Source organism: Fringilla coelebs, assembly GCF_963513975.1.
Source record: "Fringilla coelebs genome assembly, chromosome: 1".
NCBI lineage: Eukaryota > Metazoa > Chordata > Aves > Passeriformes > Fringillidae > Fringilla > Fringilla coelebs.
Genome location: NC_140028.1, coordinates 123,070,191 through 123,097,177, shown reverse-complemented (window position 1 = coordinate 123,097,177; position 26,987 = coordinate 123,070,191). Strand labels below are relative to the sequence as shown.

Genomic DNA, 26,987 nt, shown 5'->3' with positions numbered 1-26,987 from the left:
TCATGCTAAAAATCCTACAAAATAAAAAGCACAGCAGAGCTGGCCTTCATATGAAAAGACTATATCCATTAAGGAAACAAAGGTGGAACTTGCCCAAGGTGCATTAAATATAATCCTAGGTTTTCTGGGAATCAACCCTACTTCTTCATTTTCAGAACATATATTTTCCTCTGTAAATGTTCTTAGGACACTGTCATAAATCTAGTTGTTTGGTGTGTTACTCAGAAAACACTAAAGTTCTGGGCCTAAAATCGCTGACCAAGAAATGTTCTGCCAGCAGGGCTTGTCATAATTTATATTTCTCAGAGAAATCACAAGGCGCCAGTGGAGGCTAATCTCTGTTTCTGCAATTAACCTTAATCTAGTTATAACGTTCCAAGTTCCAAGATGCGTTTTCCAAGTTTTCACCTACAAGAGAGATAAAAATAATGTAAATTAAATTTGCATGCATTTATTATTAATACATATGGTAGCAACAATAATTAATGGGTAACTTCAAAGTTGCAATGGAATGAGAAGAATGCTGGGATCCCAAGCACTTCAACTCTTTCCTAGCTTGCAATATAAAATGAAGTTGTACAAGGAGCAGCAGAATGACTGCTGGTTAGGCAGTAAAATCTCTGCCTCCAAGACCTCCCTGGATCAGATGAGGAAGCCAGGAATTGGGTTTGTAGTCACATATTTTCTTCTCTTCATTTACAGCTTCAGAGCCCAATTTGAAGGTACGTTCAAGATTAAAACAAAAGGTGACAGAAAGGAGGAGCAGTCCTTTGCTCAGGAGGAAGGATGGAAACGTCAGTTCGTTCAAGAAGCGTCTTTTTGAGGTAACAGGTGAGTAAGGATGGGGAAATTCTGCATCAGTTGCCACAGCCCACAGAATAGTGGTGGTACTTCAGAACTGAAACTGTTTGCTAAATGAAATGAGCATTTGCAGTATTCGGCCTCACCCTGACAATTCTTTCTTTGACTTTGCATTGATATTTAGCAGATTTGTGGCTTTTTCGGATGATCAGACCATATCTTTATGTAATCAACTGTTACTACTCTATAAGACATATCTCTGAATTCACTTGATATATCAGAATTAAGTCACACCAAGATGGAATTAAAATACAACTTGAATAAACACATTGGTCTTCCAGTATGTGCAGTTCTTGTGACCACTTTACACAGTATGCCATATATGAAACTGGAACAGAGATGTGAATATAAGTGCAAAAGTTACTAAATAAAGTATTTTTCTGATAAATTATTTCCAGATTATAATTTTTTTACAGCTAATTTATTAATTCCATTTGTTGAAGCCTCTGTGAGATTCTGGGTATCCACTTCCTTAATTTTAACTGTTTGCACACTTACAAATAAGGTATAAAGTAAAATATTTATCACTGGAAGTCTTTTCCTGATGCCATTGAAAGAGCAGAAACATTAAAGCTCTGCTAGCTCTGACAATCACTTGAAGCCTTTCAGATTGCTGTTATAATTATTAATATCAACTATATGACATTTTATAACCCTGGTTAAACATTGTTCCCTGAATTCTTTTTCCCCTTGCTTTTTATTCTCTCAACACAAAATAGCCCTTTATTTAAATGTCTATTTATACAAAAAGTGCTATTTTAATTTTAAAAAATGAGAAAAAAAGATTATGTGTCTCCTCTGATACCTATTGAAAATACAATGCAAGAACTTCTACGCGGCCAGTTAGTATAGCTGGGTATGGAGGCACTTCAGTAAATCAAAGAGTAAGAGATCCAAGTAACAGTTAGGAAGCCTCCTGTGATGTCAGTCAAAGTGAAAACATATTTTTGCATATGAACTAAGGCATAAAGAGTAAATAAGCAAAAAAGTAGCTATAGAATATTTGCTGCCACATTTAGATAATAATTACTTCAGCCACTTGAATGCTTTAATTTGAAAGCTATCCATTGGAAGAGGGTTACTTCCACTAGTGGATAACTCTTCAATCTTTAACCTTAACTGTTTCCATTACGTATATATAATTTATATTAGTGTAGAGTTAGAATAATTCAATACAACAACATACAATGACATTGTCCTCTCCCCCTTTGTCTTAGACAGAACTTGGGACATTTTAAATCAAGATAGCATTTGAAATCCTTTGAAATCCTATTTTAATGTCTTTACAGGCTGTAAATACTCCTTCATATTTGTGCCAAAGAGGCAGTGAAGGTGTGTATTTTGCCACTAGTACTGTTTGGTCCACAGTGGGCTCATCCCCTTCCTAGACAGAAAGACTGGCAGTAGGCCTCATCTCTCACAGAGCCAGCTCTCTTTACAATTGAAAAGGAAAGAGTTTCTTTTCTTTACTCATTACAAGCTCTGTGTCAGTGTCTCTGCCTGATGCTGAGTATCATAACCAACTTTGGGGGAAAAACAAATACTAAATTCTTCTTATGTGACACAGACAGATCAGAAGGGGAAAGATCAAGAGTATCTTTCCTTTTTAGTTGTCAAAAGAAAACCAAAGAAATGGAGGATGAATCGAGAGTCTTTAATGTAAGTAAAAAGTGTAACCAATAGATATTTTTCAACAGCAAGAAAAGCCCTATGCTATAAAGATTATATAATTAATCAAGATCACGTGTACCTTTCCAGAGTGAAATTCATGTATGTTTAATCTGTTTTTCAGAATCCTCGGTCAGTAGCAGCTCCCCTGGATCAGGTCCCAGTTCCCCAAGCAATGGTCCGACCAGCAGTGCAACAGAAAATGAAACCTCCGTTTTGCCATCTAACATTCAAGCTGAGGTAAGACTCATTGTTGTGTAGATAATTGCTCAGATTTCTAGAGTGAAGAGGACAGAAAATTTGATTTGATCCTACTCACGAGCAGAATAATTGGGGTACCAGGACACTACAGGTTGACATCTCAGTCTGTGATATATGTGATAGAGCTTTATGTATGAGATGCATAGATGCATCTATGTTTCAGTAGACTCCGTGGTAACAAAAGTTCAGGGAAAAGCAGCAGTAGTGCTACTGGAAGAGTGGAGGGAGCTGTGAAAGGAACTGGGTTACAGAATATTACCTTCTGGGATGACCTGAAAGAGGTGCTCAGTGCTGAATGCTGATAGAGACCTCCTGCATACAAAACAGCGGTTTAGGCATTGGTGATTCTAACACGTGAGAGCTAAGGTGGTCCTGGGTTCTGATGAATGCTAAAGGAGATTTCTTTAATCACAGTATTGGAGTTAGGTGACTAAATCCTAATCACATCTCCCTTTTATTTCACTGTATCTCAGTTCCCTTATCAGGGCAGTACTTAACCGCCGTTAATGTCATGCCAGAATTCTTGAATACTTGTTTTGTAAAGTGAGATTGTAAACGGAAGGAATCTCAACTACTCCTTATTCTGTTTCATACATACGTGCCTATAACAACAGGAATGCAGATGGTAAATCATTTGTGATAAACCTCATTTAGCACAGATGACATGCCCAAGTCTTGCTTTCCATGGCAATATTGTAAAGGGACAGAAAACTAATTTGACTAAGAGAGACTCAAATTCCACTATATACTAATATCTGGCCTATACTTACCACAGTTCCTGCTTTGGTGGCAAGGTTTTCTATTAATTGTTGTTTTATGCTGTTTATGTTAGAAAAATTGCATAAGAAAATGTGATTCAACAGAGTTTTAGTTAATGGAGCTATTTCTCCAGGTCAGTGGCAGGACATTCACCTAAAAAAAAAACCTGGAATGGGCAGTTCAACCTCCAGCAGTGACTTTTCCCCATAATGAATTAATTGTGTGTGTGAACTATGATCCAGGGGGCAGGTGGGTGACCTCTGCACACTGATTAGTAGCCTCTCTCTGGCCCGTAACCAAAAAGAAAAAAAAAATTGCATTGATGGCTAACATGTGGTCTTGTCTCATAGCCCCCCATATGTGATTGCAAAGAAATTTAAATGATGCAGAGTAAGATCCATCATTAGGATTAGATCAGATCCTAGATCAGTGGAATAAAGTTGTGTGATTTACTACTGGGAATGTTTTAGATAATATTTTGGGTAATATGTGGGTGTTATTATTCGCTGTATGAAGCAGGAAATCTCATCCAATTGGATCTTTTACTGACTTGAGGATTCTACAAAATGGAAGGGCAGTAATGTCTCAGGCTGATATATGGTGCTCATGACTTTGCATGCTACAGTTTCTGGACACTTGCACCATCAGGAATACATACAGGCTGGTCAAGCTGGTGGTCCCTGGGGAGATTTGGAAAGGTTGTAGCAAGAACCAGCAGTTATATTCTGTTTGCTAGTAGAACATTACATTGCATATTATTTGCCACTTCTGTGCCAGACATCAAAAATTATAACCCCAACATTCACTCAAAGATGCTCAAAGGAGCCTAAAATGTTCCTTTAAAGAAGTTGAGCTCTGCATGCTGGCTTCGGTCACTTCACTTGGTGAAATGTGCTAAGAAGCTGAAAGTACAGACTTCCACTTCTGGATGCAGTTGGGGATTTCTTTACCTCTCTGGTTTCTTGACTCTCAGTACTGTGGTCCTGTGGGTTCAAACATTTTCCATAAATCTCAGCTTCAGTGATTCTTATTTCAGTGGGATTTTCTTTGGTACTTTAACAGCAGCCAAACTCCCACGTATCTCTTTCCTAGTTCAGTGTTAGCCAGACTTAAGGCTATACAGCTAATCAATTTTTAATCCAATTCACAAAGTACAGAAGTTTCTAATAATAGGTTGAGTGTTCCAAAATCACCCAAAATATCACTTGTTTTTCTGTAATCCCGTATGACTCACATGGCTGTTGTTTCATAATCGTTGTTGTGACATTTGCAGTAAGTGTTGTGCTCATATCTGAGTGGGTGGATGGCTGTGGTTTTCATGGCAGCAAATAAAACATTTTTTGCTGGGGAAAAACAGGTTGCTATGACAGAGTCATTTGCCAGTAAAACATGAGTCAGTACCGTAAACGATTACACTCCAGTGCAGGGACAGAATTAGAGTATTATCAGTAATGAAACAGATTTTTAAAGTATTTTTACCACATCCATTGAAATAGTGAGAATTTTAAATAGTTTACTCTCTGGAGCAGACAGTCTGGTGGGTAGACAGTTACAATTTTTTGGATGAACAAAGGTGCACTGCACATGCTGCAGCTTTGCAGATAATCTTTTACTATCACAGTTCCCTTAATGGTACTTTCACTACCATTTGTTAAAACACTGGTCTCATTATATGAAACTTGAAAGTTGAACTCGGGATTTTAATTGCACCTTATAAATAAAATCCTGTTTTTATTAGGCACAGTTGTCTCCAGTATCATCAAGGTTCACCGCAGTAGCTATTTGTCTCCTGTTGCATGCCATACTCTTTCAGGTCACCTGCTGTGCTGGGGCTAAATCTTACTTGCCTGAGAAATGCAAGCAGAATTGAGCCCCTGCACAGCATGTCCCTTGAGTTCAGAGGGACAACCTGCTTTAGTCATGTGAAATGATTAATTTTAGGCATTCGTGGACTGGTCAAAAGCCGTTGAAGGCAATGGAAAGATTCCAGTTGGTGTAAAGGCTTCAGATCAATTTCTTTCTTCTATTTGTGATTTGGAAAGCAGTATTTCCTAGAATAACACTTGATTATACAGGAGACATAAATTACATAAGTGACAGATAAGCACATAATTGTTTTGTACAATTCCACAGCCCCATGCTTTTAATACTCAGCTCCTTGAGGTGATCTTTGTAAGAAGCCAGTGGAAAAATGTGTAGGTTTCTGACCAGCTGATGAGGTTTGTGTCAAGTGCATGTGAAGTGAGTCTAAATTAATTTTTTCAAAGATCATCCCGAAAGCCTCAAGAAAGATGAGTGTAAGTAATTGTGAATATTGAAAGCTGTGACAATTAGCTCCACAACTGGCAAGTATTAAAGCTAAACCATTTTGTCTTCCCCATGTAATGTCCATCTATACATGCATGTATATATGTCTATATAAACATGCACATGTAGGTGTTCCTGCCTCTCAGCAGGTCCCACAGCACAGCCAAAGCACGGTTGCTCATGGTTACTTGTTGATCATCGTGCTCTGTTACACTGAGTTCTTGTACTCTATTTTAAGAAAGAGGATAACTCTGTTGACAGGCTATTTTAAGCATCAGTAAGCAGGATCTATGGACCCAAGGAGTGGGTACGTGGAGGAGCAAGTAGGGCATGTTTCTCTTTGGGGTAATTTAGGTGCTAGTCCAAACCACCATGCCTGCCAAGGACATGGTTGTGCTGCCAAATGACTCTCTTGGCAACTCCTGCGTGTGCCACCATTGCAAGGTGTTGTTGACTGTGTAAAAAGAAAAGCTGCAGCTGGGATTACAAATTTCTGCCTCTGGGAGACCCTGCTTGAGCAGGGTGGTTGGATTAGATGACATCCAGTGGTCCCTTTGAACATTACCCATTCTGGGATTCTGTGATGCACAGAGGACTCTAATCTGTGCAGGTGGGGTACTACATTTATTTTGGGAGAGGAGGTTAAACTGATGCTTAGAATAATATTACCTGAAAAAAATTTTTAAAAATCAATCACTTACCCAAAGGAAAATTACAGGTTATTATCAGTATTAGAAATTAAAGTAAGATGCTTTTAATAATAAACTGCCATTTTCAACATTTAACTGGTTGTGGTAAATAACATCACTGCCTGATCAAACAATCGTGCCTGACCTTGGTGTGGCAGTGTGTTTTACTGCTGTACTCCCTGCCAATGTTATTTTTATTAATTCAGATCTTAGAAGGTAATAGTGGCATACCAAAAATCAAAAATTAAACATAAATCTTTCAAGCGGCTTTGTATCGATGCTGCAGTTGCTACAAATTTGATTATATTCTGGGAGGCACATTAAAGTGCCCTTTTTCACTTAAATATATGTAAACTCCCTCCATAATGTTTCCATAGTTTTGATACTAAATCCATACTTGGATTTATTCATGGTCAAAGGTGGATGTTATCAAGGCAAGACACTGTTAGCCAGGAATTAATGTAATATACAAGTGGAGCTTCTTTGTTTCCTACGCTATCTGTTGACATTCCCTAGGTACCAAAAGAAAATTACAGGGATAGACTTCTACTGTTATTGTCTCAGAGATAGGTCGTATCTCCAAACAAACTGTATGAGGAAGGTTATGTTTTGGAATAACATCCTGTGTTTTTGTGCTTAACCACTCTTCATTGATGGTCTGAAGTTGCATTGTATTAGCACAAAGTATTTTACAGAGTTAATTGATATTCCAGGTTTGTCCGGGGGAAAATCTACAGCTCCCCACAACATGCTTGACAAGTTATTATATTTACTTTAGTCAAAGCCCGAGTGTGCAGTATCCCTCTTGGAGGTGGTCTATTATTGGAGTCCCATATGCTTTTTGTTTGGGAAGAAAGCAGTCACTGTGTCATACTGTTACACAGGGTATTCTTTTTCAAGGATGTTGTTCCCTTGGGGACCATATCATGCCAGAGTTCCTAAGTCTATAAGACCTTTGTAGCTCTTATTGAGTCAAAGTTCTGGGAGGGAAGCAAGAGTTAAACAGAAAATATAATTCAAGCAACTATACTAGACCACATGTTGAAAAATATCACTGTTCAAGCAGAAAGGCAAAGGCTTCAAAAAGATTCCTGATGTGGTAATCTTTTTATGTTTCTTCCCAATAAATCTATGGAAATAAAAAGGGTGATCTTTGTAGAATGTCTGGTTTTATTTTATAGTAATTAAAAATATGTCAGCAGTTCCGTGTCCTTGAAAACTATACCACAAGTCTTCAAAAGAAGTGTTAAAAATTTTAACTTGAACAGATTAGGAAAGCTGTGAGGAGTATCCCATTATCAAAGAATGACAGGATGCTGGTTTTGTATATATGCAGACAGAATGAGAGAGAGAGAGTCTGTTATTTTAAATGGCAGTTACCTTGCTTTCTACACAGAATTCCCATGTTAATGGAAGTAAATAATGTTCCTGAAACGTACCCATATCATAATTTGGCTAGCAAAAGACATGGACTAGTCAAAACCCACATTTTGTACCTTGCAGCTAAAGTCATAACAACCGTGGTGAAGGTTTAATACATCCGTATTCGTGATTCAGCTGGATGTAATCCTGAATTCACTGGATAAATTCCCTCTGAGTTTGTTGGAGGGACTGTCCATCTGATGAGAAGAACTGATGTTGAGTTGATGAGAAGTTGATAAAATGACCCAGGAATCCTCAAGATTTCAGCTTTCCATGGAAATTTTATTTATTAACCAAGGAATAATCCCAGACACATATCAGCTGTTTTCTTAAGAAAAGAACTGTGAACAGTGTTTTCCCAGGGACAGGTATTAGCTCTAACTGGAACTCCGTTGGGTTGCAAACCAATGACTGGTACATAATTGGCTTTTTGTGTATTGGGATAAAAGCATAAAATTACCAAGGTAAAAAGCTTGGAGATTAATTTTCATTGGTTTTCCCCTTTATTCCAGCACCTGGTTTCCCAGCAACGCCTTTTGATACAGGATGAATCAGTGAACTTGTTGAGTCTGTACACATCCCCTTCTTTGCCCAACATTACCTTGGGACTTCCAGCAATACAACCTCAAATCAGTGTAAGTGACCAGTCTCGAGCCTTCCTGCATATGTTTGCTTCAAGAAAACATACTTTCTGATTTTTCTCTTTATCTTTTTAGCATTTTGGAACACAAGCAATTCAGAGTAGGAACCAGACCTCTCCATGCATTGGGCACAACTTGAAAGCAATGTTCATTCTTGACCTCAAATAAACAAGTGCTAGTGGGGATCTTAGCTAAGTACGGGCCACATGCATTACATTTATGCCAGATAACAGATTTCAGATGTGGCAAGAAGTATATGAGGGGATTTCTTAGTGTAAAAGTTTAAATTATGATAATTTCTACCTCTAACTTTTTAATGAGATTCCAGTAATGACTTAAACTAAGCTGGAACATTGTAAGGGGAGAATGTAGTATTCCTCTAGCTCATTAAAATTCCTGAAAATTTTGCTACTTTCAAAATTTACAGCAGGTCAAAATTTACCTGCTTTCCAACAACAATGACAACAAAGTAAAAATGCTGATATGTGGTGGTTCTATACAACAGTGTGGGAGTTGGTGACTTCTATGAAGAAATCAGGGGTCGTAAGCACAGGTTTCAGTGGAGGTAAAAAAAAATTAAATCTATGCAATCCACAACAGTTTGTATTCGTGCTACTTAATTCCAGTGCTAAATGTAGTTTCAAGTCAAAGTTTCATGTTATTTTATGGCTTTTTCAATGCATTTACTATTCTTAGCAGTAATATATTGCTGCAATCTAACATTTTAACATCAGGTACAGAACCTTGCAAAGAAAATTATGTAAGCCTGAAATCAGTTCTCTATTTGCAAATTCAGCAAATTTTGCTAATTTGCTAAATATTAGCAAATTATTGTTTTTGAAGGGTGGAAAAATTGATCATGAAAAGTAGTGCTTACTTTCTCAGAGGATATCATCAAAAATTTCTTAGCTATTTCACAAAAATATAACTAGCTTCAAAGTAAATTTATAACATTAAAAAGAAATGAAAATATGTTTAATTTGCTCACTCAAATCTTATAAGCTTTTGATGTAGCCAACTAGCACCAAATATTACTTTTGGCATTAGAAAAAGCAAAGGGATTGATTTATACAAGTAATGTTTATTTCTGTTACTAAAACAAGCAGTTGCAAATTGAATGTAAAGCTGACTTTGGTGTTTGTTTTTCAGGGGAGGGAGATAGTAGTGTGAAGTAAGCATACACCAAAACAACCAAAAATTGGTGAAAACCTTATTTTAAAATTTATTGGAATTCACATTATCAGAGATACTATTTTTACTATGACTTACCATAGGTGGTTATCTGCAAGCCTCAACGTGCATATTTCTGTTAGGTTCTTATTCTTGCTGTAAGAATTGTTATTCTGCTTGAACTACTAATTCAAGATATTTTTTTTAAATAGGCAAAAGCAAAGTAATATAAAGTACATTTGCAATTATGAAGGGCCAAAACTTCCAAAAGCTTTAAATCAATAACTGTGCAATTTATAAGGCACTTCAGAATGCCACACACATAAAACATCTCTTGATGATTCTGTAGATGAGAGTTTAACTGTGTAAGTTTATTTTGCAAAGGGTGAAACTTACATTTGTGCTGTCCTTCAGGGAGTCAGGGAGTGCTCCAGGAAAAGTAATAGCTTCCCACTACTACAGGTAACTATTTTGTTTTGCTGATTGGCTTGCTGTGTGATGTAAAGTTACATGAAAAACCAAGCCTTGCCTATTTCAAACTCAATGCAAACTGTTTCCTCTGATCCCCTAGTTTCCTGTGCAGGAGGCTGTGCAAAGGTCTTCAGGAATTTTAAGGATCGGTCCCATCCTTGCATTAATAATATTCTAACTAGTAATTCCTTATGCTTTGGCTTTTATTGCTGATTTTCTTATCAACTGGTTTCAGTACTCAGTTTCTCACAGTGTTACATTTAACTGGCATGTTCCTCCTTTTCATCTCACGGTCAAAGCGTAAGATAGGGATGTTAGCCTTTTCTCCTGAATGTGTTCATGAAGACATAAGGCCATCTAATCAAGCAGAGATATAAATGGCCACTTCCTTCTCTGGAAAGCAGTTACCAATGGTGTTGTTCTTTGGCAGGCTTCGTCGTCATTCAAAGAAAAGCAGAAGGGGGAGACCCCGCCACTGAGACAAGGAGTGGCCTTGGCTGGACAGTATGGAGGAAACATTCCTCCATCATCAACTCATCCTCACATTCCTATGGAGGGAAAGCCAAACAGCAGCCACCAAGCTCTCTTGCAGCATCTGTTACTGAAAGAACAAATGAGACAGCAAAAACTTCTTGTGACTGGTAATGATCAAAGCTCCAGCAATCCTAATTTAAGATGTTTTTAATGACGTTTGTGTTCGGTTTAAACTAAAAGCGGTAATACAAATACCACACATCCTAACTCTTGGGAAAGGTGGAAAGGTGGAAGAAAAAAGGAGAGCATCTTTGTTTTCCCTTTTAATGATTCTGTTCCAGTATGTTAGCCTGAAAGAATTCAATGATTACAGAAAAGAGAAAATGATTACTTCATCACATTCTTTTGTAGCAGCTGAACTTCCCAGCATGGCAAGGCACGTGATACACGTCCCACTGCATCAGTGCAGATGCAGAGTTCTGCAATATACACCCCTCTTCTTGCTGAAAGCTTGCTTTCCTGTTAGAACTATTAGTTGGTTGTTTTTCACAGGGGAGTGAAATGTCCCTGTTTTGCAGGAGCGGTTCCTCTCCATCCACAGTCTCCTTTAGCAGCGAAGGAGAGAGTCTCACCTGGCATAAGAGCTGCCCACAAACTGCCTCGTCACAGGCCACTGAACAGAACCCAGTCTGCTCCTCTTCCTCAGAGTACTTTGGCCCAGCTGGTCATCCAGCAGCAACATCAGCAATTTTTGGAGAAGCAGAAACAATACCAGCAGCAGATCCACATGAATAAGGTGAGTTCCCAAAGTAAAGAATTTCCAATAAATTTAACGATGGAAACTAAGAATGAAAATTAGTTATTGGCACCATGTCATCATGGACAACAGAGAGGTTCTTGCAGGAGTGTCTTTTTTGTTTATGCAGAGTTGATATATACATTTTTTATGGATTTTAAGGTTCTGAAATAGGCTACAATTCAACAAAATAGAGTTGCTTACAGTTTTACCTGACAAGTGTTTTCCTGTTGAATGGTAAATTATGTCCTAAAAATTGTTATGTACTTCTGAGCTGCAGCAGTGACTCCACTTGCTGCTTTTGAATTGTATTAAAACTTTTCCTATTGTGGACTAGAGTGTTGCATAAATAGATAACTCATTTGAACTCAAATCAGCTTATTAAATTGATGGGTTTACACATGAAGCTTACTAAAAATCTGGAGAAATTTTTAATTAGTATTTATCAAACTGACTTTTCTCTGTGAGTAGCGTGAAAGTTTTTTTACCTGTAGGGTGAAATAAAATGACCATATAAGGAGAAGGAGAAAAATGTCCTGTTGCTGGTATCTGACACAGAGTTGAATAGTGTAGTACAAGATTCCCTATACAGTAACACTTTATTCTGAGCAGGGGCAAGGGAAAGAAGAAAAGGGACCATCCCTTAATAAACAAAGAGCAACAGATTCTAAATAGATTTTTCAGGAAGCACCAATTGTACAACAAAATCAAGTTGCTACCTGCTCTGAAATTAAGATATGCAAGTAATTGCATGTTTTTATTTGGAGAACGTTTTTCTGCATTTAGTACACAGCTTTCCACAATTTGTTTGCTGAAGCTCCCCTAGTGTTACAAAGATTTAATTGCATATCTTTAGTTGTCTTATTTTAATGTTACTCAATAGCTATATATAAGAGGCAATGTCAAAGAAGAAAAGATGAAAAGTGGACGTTCAGTTCTTGTAAGGAAAAAAAAAAAATCAGTCCACCTTACTTACTGGGTGAATTTCCCAGGGGTTACTGATTCTTTGGAATCTACTAAGAATTCCCAACAAAATTAGAAACAAACCTAGAGTTTAAGTACATACTTTGTACAGTGGTTTGGTTATTAAATCTTGTCTTAATTAGGAAAAATGAAGACCAGAAAACTTCAAAGTTCAGAGCTGATCCTTGCATGTTAACCCCTCTCAGCTTGGGTGTTTTGATTACTCAACTAGGACTCCAGTTGGCTTTTCTTTTAGTATGCATTCCATATGTTTAATCAAGATGGCATATGTATATCTCATAGCCTCAGGTTTTGAAAATATTTCACCTTCCCTCAATTGCCTAAAAGACATTTTAACTGCTAAAATACTGAGTCTTTGTACTACAAACCCACCAATTCATGCATTCCTCACAAAGCAAATAACTCCGCTGATTTATTTTTCTTAGATAATATGGTTATTGATATAAATTCTACCATAGCATTTGGGGGTATGTGATATGGCATTATGAGCATTAGTCCCCAGCCTGAAAATGAAACTTGGGGCACATAACCATATATTTCTAGTCATGTAGGACTAGGGATGCATTGCATCTTACCAGAGAAAGATGGCATAAGAAGGAAAAAGATTGAAGTTGGTTCATGATAATGCTTGTTTCAGTATTTTTTTTCCAGTTGAACTACAATGAAAATACATGCTAATGAGGATAATTCCCTCTCATACTCAAACTATGGCTTCATTCTCACATGGTTCTTTGTGCTGAAGAGACAAAACTGGTGAACCTAGCTTTTATTCTGTATAGTCCATATACATATGCAGAGAGTGTCCCTATCCTAGGGCCTCTCTCTGCCTTGAACCTCCATAACCTACTTTTGCCCCAAGACCTTCTTGGTCCCCTTTACTCCTACTCCCAGAACAGCCAGGCTTCTTCAGGAGTGCAGTTACTCCTCAGAGCAGCAAATGCCTGAGGAGGAATGAGATCACGTTGCAGCCAGAGAAGCAGTGGGTTTTCTGAGGATGCTTGTGTTTTATCAGACTTTAAAGTTTGCAGCATCTAGAGTCTTCTCCATGCTCAGAAGAACTGTTTTGAATAGTACTGAAAAATGTCAGTGCTCTAGCTATGCATCTGTCTCTGCAAGCACACAGAAAGCCAGGGGGCTTCCTTATGTGCTTGCAGAACTTGATATTTATAAACTGGAATTTAAGGGTAGCCAATGTACAAGAGAGAGAAAAAAAAAAAGATCAAATCATTAAGTAGCTTTTAAATAGCAAATTTAAAGGTGTCTTCTTTAACTTTTTAGCTAAAAGTTCAGATTAAACTCTTGTAACTACATAAGGTTTTTGAACTCTGCTAGAGTGGAAGAATGTACTTTGTTCAGTCTTAAAACTTGCCTCTGTTCACAGTGGAAGTTTTTTTTTTTCATGACATAATTTGCACAGCTTTACAATCAAATTCTGCAAAGCAGAGTTAGAGATATTTGAAACTTTAAATGGTAGATATTCTAGACCAGATAGGAAAGGAACTAAGTATTTAATTTCTTAGGATAAGTTTAGACATGTATCAAGTGAACACATGAGCTTTTTTTTTTCTGTCCTTTACTCTGTTCTGTCCTTTACTCTTCTATTCATGGGCTGTATAATGAAATCTGCACCAAGGTATAAGTCCTGCCTTTTCAGACATGGAAAATGCATAGGTTTCATTTAATGAGGAATACTCAAGGACCCTAAAAGTTTTGGTAATAAAAGCCCAGAACGATTTTAAACTGTTTACACTGTGAAATGCTAGTTGACCAAGATCTTAGAGCAGATTAATTTCTTCTTTTTTGTCTTTTATTCCCCTTAAGATTTTATTTCTTGTGTTTAGGTCTTCAAGTACTTAAGTTTTTAGTATTCAACTGAACCCACAATTTGAGTGTTTGCCCTGAGCTAAGATGTGTCAGCACTCCCTGATAACAGGTTTTGGACTGATCTCTTTGGATGACTTATAGGTGTAACAACAAAAAGAGGAAGAGAACCACCTTTTCCTCACCCCATTGTTCTTTTATTTATCTTGTATTAAAAAAAAAAACACCTTTTTTTTTTTGTGAGGAAGAAATACACTTCAGCAGCAAGCCAGTGCTGCTGTGAGGGTGATAACAAGCAAAATCTAACGTGGGTCAGAGGTAAAGGATTCCCCTGGATCATTTACATTCTGAAAAGAAACAAATCATTGCCAAAAGGTGTGCCTCTGTCCTTACTAGAAAAGAGGAGATCCCCTATGGATTATTTCTGGTCAGCTGTCAGATGCCTGGCTTTTGATGTGGGAAATGGTATATGTCTCCACTGAAGTCTGACATTTATACCTGTGGGATCTAGTACACTGACCTTCTGAAAACATTCTGCAAATGTTGACATCTCTTCCAAAAGTAGGTAAAAACCCTTGTCCCAGAATTAATAATGAATGTGAAGTAACCTGAACTCAGCTTGTCTTAGGGAAGACCAGCTTTGCCATTGTCAGCTTTAATATACTTCTGTCCAAATGACAGCTTATTTCCTCATAACACCCTTTGATCACCATTGCAGATCTTCATTCTGCTCAATAAAGGGAGACCAAAGTCCAAAACCCCCAGTTAAGATTAGTGCAATTGGATACCAAAAGACCACCACTACCAAAAAAAAGAAAAAAATTTAAATCTTGATATTATTGTGTATATCTGCACCTATAGAGCCTTGACCCTGTCAGTTACAGAAAAAAACCAAGGATTTTGATTTAACTAATCTAAATGCAAAGCCCTAGCAGAAGTGTGTGTTCAAGAAAATTTCAGAAATCATAATGTGAAGAGTACATGAACAAAGCCATCTGTCTTTAGAAGTTATTTTCGCCATGTATGATGAACAAGGCCTGCCTCTACTGAAGCTGAAGTCTTCACTGGGGCCAAGATTTTATTTGATCAATGCAGGAACCCTATTTGTGTTCTTAAGTTGTGTATTCATAGCATTTTGGCAATTTCTTTTCCATTGTAAAATTCTCTGTATTGGAGAAGTAAAGGGTAGAATAATGGAGCAGTTGGTATGTGCTCTAAAGAATGGAAGGTGTATGGATAATGTTAATCTTATATAAGAAACACCTGAATTTCAGTTGTCTTTCTAGGATGTCAGTTGGTTTAAAGCATCTCTCTATAGGCAATTGGTGACCAGGAAAGCCTGTGAGGTAAAAAAATACGTAGGAAGTGAATATTCATTAGTACTTAGATGGTATTTTCAGTTTACCAGTATCTCTTAATAAAAAAATTTAAATAATCCAGAAATTTATGTTGATGGAAAAATACAACTATTATTTATTGCCAGTAGTTAACCCCAGATTAATCATTCATTTCTCTGAATGATGTTTAATGGAAGGTGGAAGACCAGGTTCAGCAGCAGTAAATCAATCTAGCTTCATTAAACGTATTACACTGAGGTTTTGGCTTTGCAGTTTACAAATCTGACTAGCATCTTCTGTAGGTGACAGATAATCTTTCAAATATTGGTAATAGCAGGGGATTATTTGGGAAAAAAAACTAAAAGGAACTGTTTTCTGTTTGGAACTGGACAATGCCGAGAGCATTTTCTCCTTTATTGAGAACTTAGTGTTTAAGCCATAATGCAGAAGAATGATTTTAAAAGATAAATACATCCCTTAGAAATATTGGTCCTACATGAGTAACAGAGACAGCAGGAAGCAGGTGCCAAGTTGTTTTCAGTGCAGCTAACAATGTGCTTACAACACACGTAGCTGGTAATCTGACTGCCAAAGGGGAGAAGGGGAAAAAATGTTCTGTATGCATATACATGAGCTCTTAGAAATGACTGCCATGTATTTTAAATGAACAGTTAATCAAGGATGGAAATGGGTTGGTTGGCTGACTCTTCGTAAAGACATCTTATTTAAAGCACTGTATAGTACAAGGGCATATCATTTCAAAGGAGAAAATGACAGGATCTGCAGCTGAAGGACCTATAAAATGGTCTATTGCAGTGTCCAGATTATTTAGTCTTCCATTTTTCAGTACAACCAGACAGGTTAGGATATGTTTGGTGTATTTTTCTTTGATTGGACTCTTGCAGTTATACAGTGGAGTTGATATCTGTAAATACTTCCTCTTCTGCTGATGCTGTTTACTTTGACTCATGCATATCCCTTATAGCTTAATTTCCTGAAGATAAAAGCAAAAAATATATAGGTTATATTAGCATGTAGACATATTTTTTAGTGACCACTTAAACTGGAATAGGTGATGGCGGTAAAATATTATCAACACGTGCAGCACTTAATTTATTAGGGAAATAAACTATGGTTTTGTTATTATTTTTAAATGTAATCCCACTAAAACTCAGATTAAGCAATTACTTTTTCAAAATAAAAAGAGATGCATTAAAATTAGGAGAAATTCCTTCATGTAGCTACAGATTAAGTCAGAAAAAAAAGGATAAGTGGGGTTTTAAAGCGAAAGGTTTAAACATTAAGTGTGAGCAGAAGTATCCAGCTGTGCAGTGAAAGGACCCGAACAGCATTTAATTCAGAACATTTTCTGCTGTGTAACCCATCTTCAGATAGAGAAGATAAAAGTACTGACTCTAAACTGCTATCTTCACGTGTTTCCAGATACAGTAGAAAGTACTAGGAGATATAATTTAAAATGAGATGTTTCTGACTTAGGGGAAGTGTCCAGTAATGCTACTAGTAGAATTACTGAAATAGGGTGGGGCCAAGCTGTCTTTAAATAAAACTTCAACAAATATGAAAGCAGTGGAGATACAGAGAAAGCAGTCAGCTGTGGCTTAGCAGTCTGAGCAGTAGAAGGTATTTTCAGGTTTTGGGTCATGTCCATCCATGCAATTTGATCATGCTCCATCACATGAGAAGACATGACTGTAATGCCTCATAGCCCCTTGCCTGAGGCTTAGTTAAAATCACAGTGGAAAGGATGTTTTTAATAAAATTTTGTAGTAAAGAAGGTAATATAAATGAACTCTTAAAACTCTATTGAGTAAATATATAAAATCTTTAATTTCATGGAGTTTTAGAAAATTTAATTTGCTTATCTCCTTCTATTGCTGAAATCTGGAGCAAATCACCTGCTGAGTTTCACAGCATGGGAGAAGGGTCCAAAACAGGCCCACAGCAAATTGAAATGCACACAAAATCCACTCTAAGTCTCTGCAGCCCCCTTAGGTGTGCTTGATCTTTTCACTGATTGCATGCAAGAAGTGTCTGAAGGTGATCCATATATAGATTCTGTACTGCAGTCCATCATGTGCTGCCTCAGAGAGCTCAGCAGATCTGTACCCATACAGCAGTGTCAAGAAGAAAGAGCCTGACATAAAAGTGAAAAAGCATAAAAGAAGGAAAAGGAGTAATGAGCTAAATATGTGTCTTAACTTTGCTGTGGGCATGCACTCATTTTCTCTTGGCTTCTCCTGCAGAAAAACCCACCTGGTGTCAAGTAACTGGCACAGGGAATGGTTTGCAGATGGATCAGCCTCAGTGATTCTTGTAGTTTATATGATTATCTGTCACACAGATGTTTCAGCTTCTATTTGCTCACTTGCAGCCAGCCATGCAGCCTTACCTGCTTTTCTCTTCCTGCTTGAGGAGTGGGGAAGACTCCCCACAAATGTTTAACTAAATAATAATAATAATAATAATAATAATAATAATAATAATAATAATAATAATAATAATAATAATAATAATAATAATAATAAAAAAAAGGAGTGTACCTGAGCTGATTATGTATAGCTAGATTTAGTACCTTCTTGGTCAGTGTCATCCCCTGAGAAACACTGGAAAAGATTTATAGGTTTGATCTGAGAAATTTTTCAGATGCTGGCTGTGTAATGAAAGGAGACTCTCCACATCAGCTGAAGCAGTAAGGGCATGCCACCTGCAGCATGCAGGGTACTCATGTTATGATTTGCCAGTTGCTACAGTAATGAAGAGGGATTTTTTATTTGTTTCTTTTTAGTAAACCATTAAATTCCCATTACACCTCAAAAATGAATGTTTGCTGTGACAATAGCCAGACAGGCTTCCTCTGAGGAATTTTTTTCTCCACTGATGTGAGGCATATGCATCATAGCATCAATCAGAACTGTATAAATTGATCTTTCAACACTCCTTGTTGACTTCATTGGATTTCCTAATTCCTAAATTTCCTAAATTCCTAAATGCAGCTGCATCTTCTTGAACACAGTTTACATGACAACCCAGCATTTTTCTATACGCACTAGCAAGCTGAATGAAACTGCATGGTCCATGGCTTGTGACAAAACCAGACATCCTGCAGCCATTCATATACTCAGTAATTTAGTACATACCACTAGCTGAAACTCAGTCTGAAAGACATGATTGATGGTTGGGGGGAGACAGATGGGAAGAGGAAAGTATGTAAGAATAAAGGTAAGAGGTGCTTTTTCCCCTCTCAAGATATTTGATTTAGATGATACAAAACAGTATTTTACTTGAAATCGAGTGGGCCAGTTGAATAAATGATAATTACTCACTGGACCCTGCAACTTCTTACTCACATGTCTGATTTCTGGCTCTTTCAACAAAGTGGGGATTTTTTTCAGTTTAGGTTTTTGGACTACATGTGGAGAAATTTGGAATGCATTGGCTTAATCTTAAACAGCAAAACACAAACTGCACACGATTGCAACACTCAGGCATCCGGCCCTTCCCCAGAGCTTCAAGATAGCAGTTAATGGGCTGGAGCTGGTGTTGCCTTGGGACCTGTGTTATGTCACCAATGCTGGGACTGGGATACCTGTACAAGGGCTGTAGTCCTTCCAGGCATGGACAGACCTGCTTGTAGGATCCTTGTGCCAGGGGACTGGCACCAGCTCTTTGTCACTTCTCCTTTGTTGGCTTTTAGTGCTTTCATGCTTTAATTTATAGAGATGTTTGTGTGAAAATTCTCTAATTTGCCTGTAACAAAATATTAGCCAGATTACTAGTTTATATCTTATTATATCTTATATCTTAGTATTCCACTACTATTTTGTGTTATGGGTAATTAACTGTAAGACGGTATTTCTGCATTCATGTTTGAAGAAAGACTAAGACTAATTTCTCTAGTTTACCAGCTGTGACAGTCTAACAGATATGTCATGTTCTTCATTATCTATAAACATGGTATTTTCTGCTGCAGAATAAAACATGGCCTTTTGCTTAGGTATTTTTTTCTTTTTTTCTGGATAAATCAGTGTTTTGACGGTGCATAGCTACACGGACTTGCTGTGGACACTTTAATTTCATCTGTGCAGATCTAGTTCTTCTGTGTGTTTGGCATGAGTGAAAGGAGTCAGTGCTTGTTCTCCTCTTCTCTTTCCAGATGCTCTCTAAGTCCATTGAGCAGCTCAAGCAGCCTGGCAGTCACCTGGAGGAAGCTGAAGAAGAGCTCCATGGAGATCACTCGATGCAGGAAGAGCGAGCTCCTGCCAGCAATGCCAGCGTTAGGGCTGAGAGCAGCAGTGCTGGTGTGGATGACAGAATAGGACAGCAGGTGGGGGCTGTGAAAGTCAAAGAGGAGCCACTGGACAGTGATGAGGATGTTCAAACCCAGCAAATGGAATCTGGGGAGCAAGCTGCTTTTATGCAACAGGTAATAGGCAAAGATTTAGCTCCAGGATTTGTAATTAAGGTTATTATCTGAACATCACATGCGTTTTCTAGGCTTTGATAAGCAATTGTGTTTTGATTCACTGAGCTAGCAAATCCTGATTTACTGTTCGAAGAATTAACAAATGCAGAAGTGTTGTATGTACACTTGAAAACATAGTGAAGCTCATCCTTATGGCCACTAATGGAGAAAATATCTGTTGCAATCAATTATGCTACATAAATCTTTGAGTAATAGCTGATAGACGTTGTAATAGCCCAGAATTACCTTACATCGCTTAGTCCTAGTGCAAGGGAACTCGTATCACCTAGCCTGTTGAGATCAGCAATTGATGGAATTAGTTTCCAGACCTGATTGATGAAACATTCTCCTGATTTTGAATCCTCTGACTTCTGCTTTCAGCTGTCTGTATATATTGTACCATACTATAGTCTTGAACACTGTTAATGTTAGGGTATTCTTTTCCCCAGTAGACAGGTACTGACTGCTATCTCGGTGGTCTCAGGCTGGTGTATAAAGTTAATTTAGAGAAAAGTACATGGTGGATATAAAGAGGCAAGGCAAGGCACTGTGTTTAAAATTGCATTGTTTTCTTTTTTGCACTGCTTGGTTAATTTTTCATTCTGTCTTATTTGATGATAATGTCCGCAGAGACTTCCTTAAAAGCAGCAGATGCAAGTACTGGTGAGAAGCAAAATGCAGCATTAGGTGGCTCCAGTCAGTTATTAGGGCATTGCACAGCAAGCAAAGAACTGTTACCCTTATCATCTGGTACCCAGTCACTTGTTCGTTTTTAAATTAAGACTAATTTTACAATATCTCATGGAGTCTCATGGACAAATCCTAAAATAACAACTGTGCACGAAATGCCACCTTGACAGAAGGCAGGTTCAGCTTGTCTGGGAGCTTCGGGCGGAGCCGCAGGGCGCGGTGGTGCGCGCAGCCCGCCAGCTGCATCCCGGTCCATCCCTCCGAGCAGCACAGCAAGGCTGGGCGCAGTGCAAGGCCCTGTTTGTTTAAGTCGATGCTTTGTCAGGTCCCTGCTGTTCTCCTGCAGAAAAGTGATTTTGGGAGGGGGGGGGGCAGGAAATGCCTTATGGAAACAGGAAGCCCAAGTGATTCATGTGCTGAGGAATGCGGGGCAGGGGGGACGGGGCAGCGCTCCCTCTGTTTTTAAAGGCACTCTATGAATTGATTTATTGTCAAAGAAAATAACAAAGCGAGTAGGGAAATTGTTAAGGAAGCTTTCCAGTGAAACATTTCCTTCATATTCCCTTTTGATATGTTTACCTTGTTTTATAGGTTTACTTTTGTTAAGCTAGTTAAAGATTCATTGTATTAAGATCCCCTTTAATATGGATAATCCCAAACTGACCTGGACTCCTTGTCAGGTTTTTTTTCTATTAAAAATATTTATATTTCTAAAGCTGAGGTATTTTAAGGTGCAGTATCTGGTTTCAAAAGAGATAGTTGTTTTGCCAAATGTAGAAATTGCTCTAAAATATGTTATTAGCATGTGTTGTTTACATTATGTTCTAATACTATTCAATCTCTTCTAAAATGTTGCAACTTCTAAAGATACATTATCCTTTTTCCTAGAAGATCTCCAAACAAGTAGTTGCTCTTAACATAAAAGGCCTCAATAGATAGAAAAAGATTTAATTGAGAAAAACACAGGTGATTTTTATGTGGGCTTCATATTTGAAGAGAAATCGTTCTCCATCCGGGATGAAAAAAAATACATTTACATTCAAAAAGTGAAGTCTATAAAAGTGAAATTATATGTGTTTCCCATTCTGTATATTTTTAATTTTCTTTGAAATCTGACTTCAGCTTCATCAAAAAGGGATAGTGCATCTTTTAAAATACATTTGAGGAGAAATTTGCAATTGAGAAGGGTTTTGTACATTATCACTTGAAAAACGTGTATTCAGAGAAGACAAAAGATATTTTTATATTGTCATTCAGGTGAGAAACCCCAACACATTAGTGTACTTTAATTTCAGAATCTTTCAAATTTGGATAAAATTAAAATCAGAGAAACTACCTGGAACCAGTGAAAAGGAAAACTGGGTTTAAACAACCACATTTCTAATTGAATATTGTCTCTTACATTTTAAATCTACTGTATTTATTATAATTTACACCTGTAGAGGTGATCTCATTTTGTGTTGTAAATATATTCTGTTTGTATGTTCCCTTTTTTTGCCTTCTGATATAAGTCTTTTCCTTTCTCAAATAAAGTTTTTTTTTTAAAAGATCCCCTTCCAGATATTTGACTTTGTGTAAATTTGGTAACTTAGTGGTGGTTTTGCTTTGTACAATCAAATATGTTTGCTACATATTGTTGAAACAATTTAAACTTTCAGGAGCAAGGTTTTTTATTACACTATTCTTACAATAATTACACAAAGTCTTCTTTTTGGTCTCTTGTTTTATCCTACATCAGCCATTATAAGTTTTAGTGAATGTGGAATAGTATTGATGCATGCTCATTTTTTCCATCACGGCATCTGTCTTGAACATGTGATCATACCATACAGGAAAGGTAAAAGTGAATCCCAGTTTCTCAGCTTCTAATTATCCAAAATTCAGATGAACTGTCATAATTTACATGACATTCATAAAACCTGCCTGGACCCCTTATCTGAAAATGTGCTTGTACTGACCACATTGGTATTCATCAAGACCTTTGCAAAACTAAAGTCCACCTGTAAGTAAGCTGGGAGAGAGGGAATCCATGAACCTGGCAGACTTTAAAGCAACTGCACGAGACAGTGAAGTCCCAGTGTAGAGAACTGCCATGAAGATGTTACATAACTTTGTGACATTTCCTGAACTTTGCTGAGGCTCCACAGAGAGAGAGCTCGTACTGCATAACAATCCCTGTGGCTACAGTACATGAAATATTACTACCAAAAGAGTTTAGAAAACTATAGCATTGTAGCTCTTAAAACAGTTCATTCCATTTTCAAGTGCTCTGTGCAGCCGTGATTCTGGTGTATTTTTAACTAAAATAAAATCTATGTTCCAACAATATAAGTGTGTAAGAACAAATAGTTCTGTAAATCAAATTCAATTATTTTCACTGCTATAGCAGCAGTGTAATGTTTCATCAGTAATACAACCCCCCAAAATAGATAAAAGATCAAGTTTTAGCTGAGGAAATCTTAAAACAAGCATTAACAGTATAACATTATACTTCTTGCCTTATTGTTTATAGTGTATTTAGAATCATATGTCTTTAAGTAAATCATGCTTTCATAACAGGGATTTTATTTCGTGCCCTTTTGTTTAAATACCTGTGTTAGAAGACCAGCCTTAAATTTTTTTAATTTTCAACCTTCCCGCATTGGAGACTGCACCTAGATTTTTTTTTTTGCTGAATTATTTACTAGGCATCAAAGCACCCTTAATGAGGAAAAAAATCATGGTAAAATACAATTCACATGTCTTATTTTCTTCCCAGCATGATATGCATCTCTTTTTTTTTTTTTTAACTCAATATGTTTATTTTGTCCCATTGTCCAAAAAATAAAGCCAGGGTAGCTGATAAGTGGCAATTTAGAAGTAATTGTTAATAAATGAAGGAAAATCCATCACAGTATTTATATACTCAGACACATGTTACTGGACTATAGATACTGTAATATTAGCCTTTTTGTCATCTTCTGGCATTAACAAAGTAGGATTAAAAGCTGAATGCCTCAGCAAAGCACAAACAATTCAGACAGTACCACCACTCATTTGTGCACTATCTTCATTCCATCTTCGTTGTCATCAAGATCACTAAGACTTACTCCATTTTGCTTAAGCCAACTATACCCTGTTTTTATCTTCACTGGAATTCTGAGGTAAAAATCTATTAACATTAGTGCCAAGCAGCAATCTAAAATTGTTTACTTATTTCTCCCCCTTATGAACACTTCACAATTTGCAGCCAAAATTAGCTAAGCCAAGTTAATTTCCTTATTGTATTTTGTCCTACTAGCAGCATGTCCTACTTATCCACTTAAGAAATGTTTGTTTGATTTTCATTTATTTGTTTAGTTTCTGATTTCCTTATGCAGTTCCCATCATCTGGGTGGCAATGGAGCTTCTGTACCTCATTTCTCAGTGGGAGAATATAGTTTAGAACACCGGCTGCTGAATCACTGGTTAGGCAAACAGAAGAAGAGCATCCTGGATGAAATTATCTTCTCTGGGCTAGAGAAATAATACAAGTTATTTTTGTGGAATATTACTGCTCTATTTGATAGGCTTGTGCTTTGCATTTGCCTTTTTTTTTTTTCCTCTCCTCTAATTCAGGTTAATTTAAATTAAGATTTAAAGGTAAAAACTAGGAGTAGCTGAAACTGCCTAGCCAGTGGAAAATCTGGGTTCTTCAGCCATGCTCTCACTCACACACACACACTGGACTGGGAAGGTGCATCCTTAAGGCATGTTCCCGTTGCTGGTCCCCAATTGCTGAGCTTGTGTGCCACACTCCTGCTCGTTTTGATTGTGGCCCCATAGCTCATCTAGCCTGTACAGGACAAATTCCCTGGCTACCTGTGGGCACACACATCTGTTTCAGCCACCCAAGGATTGCTTAGGCAGCAGCTGAGAATTGAAAGGAGTCCCCTTAGTAACTTGAAATCGTTCAGCAATGTGATTTGCCGTGATAATGGAGACCTTAGTTGTTAGAGTTTGTTTTGACAGACCAGATACTTACTTGTAAGTGATCCACTGACTCAATTAACTGAATAAGATGTTTTGAATGTGGTCATGGAGTCTTTGTTGCATTTGTTTGACTTTATTTTCCGTAGCTGTCTTGGAGTGTTGATTGTTAATGGTACATGGCCCTGAAATGCGAGGGAGATGGTTTGGAGCATATGATGTTAAAAGTATCCCTCTGTACACTTGATCCTTCCAGGATGGTTACAGCATTTTTGCCCTTGAGAAGTGCTGGGAAGGGCAGGATAAATGGAAATGTAAGTTTTGAACAATGTCAGACTTATAAATAAACCTGCCTGCCCTCCCCTCTTCTCCCTCCTAAATTAGATTGCCACTGCAGCCTTAGCTCAATTCATCTCTTTTTTTGTAGGCTGCCTTAGCTGTTTCCTTTAACTTTGCAGCCAGTAAGAGACACTAACCTTGCACTTTCCTGCCCTCCCTCAGGTCTGTGAGTGCACAATCCCAGTATCACTCCCACACAGCACAAGCTGGCTCTGTGATTTCTGGGATCAAACATAGTGTAGATGGAGCAAGGAGGTGGAGTGCTGTGTAGCTGGATTTGTTTTGTGAAAAGCTTTAATTTCTCTACATGCAGGGAAGCCTCTTAATATTTAGCCTGCTCGTTCTTAGCCTTATTCTTAAAGGCTTGTTAATTTCTATCAAGTTTCTAACTGTGGACTTTAAAAGCTGTGTTACAGGAAGAATAATTCTTTTTTTGTATGCTAAGTCTATGGGAAAATGCATAATAATTTGAATAATTACAAGTAATTATTCTTTCTCAAGTAACTATATTTTCCCATCCCCAGTTAGATGGGAAAGTTTTTTTTTTTAAGAAAGCCTCAAGTCTATTAACTTTAATAATTACCAACATTTATTATTTATTTAATAAATGTTTTGGTCTCCTATTGTAAACTTCCAGTTACAGAGGGCAATAACACTTATTTTATCATAAAACTAATTAACTGAAGTGTCTGCCTGTGTAGCATTACAGTGCAACAAAATTATTTAATTTTATTGATACCTTCATGGACTAATCTTGACCCTGCTTTATTTTTATTTTTAGATCCAAGATTTTATGTTTCTTTTCCTCGTTCAAATTGTTAGGATATAGCACCTTGATACTTTTCTTTGCTCCCATTTGTCAGAGAAAGCAGAATGTCAGGAGACCACTGGGACAACCCTAGGAAAAATTCCTAAATCAGGGCTACATAACTAGCGTGAATCAAAAGCTTCCAAGTCCATATCCCAGTAATTATCACTGCATATTTTGACAGTTAGATGATATTAATTTCAAACCTTTGGGCAATTTATCATTTCCTGTATCCTACAGCACAGAGTTTCATTAATACTGTCATTGGAGAGGATTATGTGTTCTTGGAAAGTTGCTTCTTGAAATGCTTCATTTTGGAAAGAATTCTGTTTGACCTCGGAATGTCTTTCTCACTGTTAGACATTCGTGTGTGCACATGCAGGAGTTTTCATTTTTCTCCTTCCTTTAAAATATGAGAGTGAGTTAATGCACTCCTCAGTGTATTGCTGGCTAAACCTTCATGCAGCTACGTTGTTTAATGTCCTGGGAGTGCAGCTCAGCCCAAATGCCTTGGAGAAATGGGTGCTCTACTGCAGAAAGCAGGGCATAATCTGTCTCCTCTCATGTTCTGGCCTGTGACCCCTGGATCCCCAGGAGACCAAGGAGGTGTTTCTGTTCCTCCTGCCTGTATTTCCTCAGCCAAGGGGCTTGTGAAAGTTGCAGCTCTGAGATTGCAGCAATGCAGCAATGCCAAGGGCTTGAGAAGGCTTTGCTTAAGTTCTCTGTAAAGCAGCTAGTACAGCATGGAGGATTCAGTCTCATACTCCTTTCTTAGTCTTTTCCTTTTGCTCCCATCAATCAGAGCAGCAAGATAGTTTTTAGGTGGCAGCCTGCAGATGTTTAAAGCAGATCTCAGTTACTGAACAGACCCAGAAGGAGCACAGGGCAGAAGCACTATTGGGAAATGCTCTCCTGCTGTGCTCAGAGGGACACCTATTGAGACCAGCTTCTTCTAAGGCTTGTTCTCCTGGATCTTGCTCTACTGGAAATAGAAGCTGAAGAGTTACTACACATCAGAAACCATAATTCCATCACTCAACTACTTGACTGCACACAGG

General features: G+C 37.6%; 1 protein-coding gene across 4 annotated transcripts in view; it reads left to right on the top strand.

The window, feature by feature from the left end:
• Nucleotides 1–26,987, top strand: part of HDAC9 (histone deacetylase 9) — a 458,294-nt gene that overhangs the window by 247,183 nt on the left and 184,124 nt on the right. For 3 of the 4 annotated variants that reach the window (XM_084203796.1, XM_084203795.1, XM_084203794.1), the window contains exons 8-13: nt 703–831; nt 2,654–2,769; nt 8,480–8,602; nt 10,680–10,890; nt 11,302–11,519; nt 19,836–22,383. In XM_084203796.1, the coding sequence (XP_084059922.1) occupies nt 703–831; nt 2,654–2,769; nt 8,480–8,602; nt 10,680–10,890; nt 11,302–11,519; nt 19,836–20,156 (1,118 nt within the window). In that variant the 3' untranslated portion in view covers nt 20,157–22,383. Of the gene's footprint in view, nt 1–702; nt 832–2,653; nt 2,770–8,479; nt 8,603–10,679; nt 10,891–11,301; nt 11,520–19,835; nt 22,384–26,987 lie in introns of those variants that run through there. The other variant, XM_084203797.1, reaches the window with a different exon arrangement.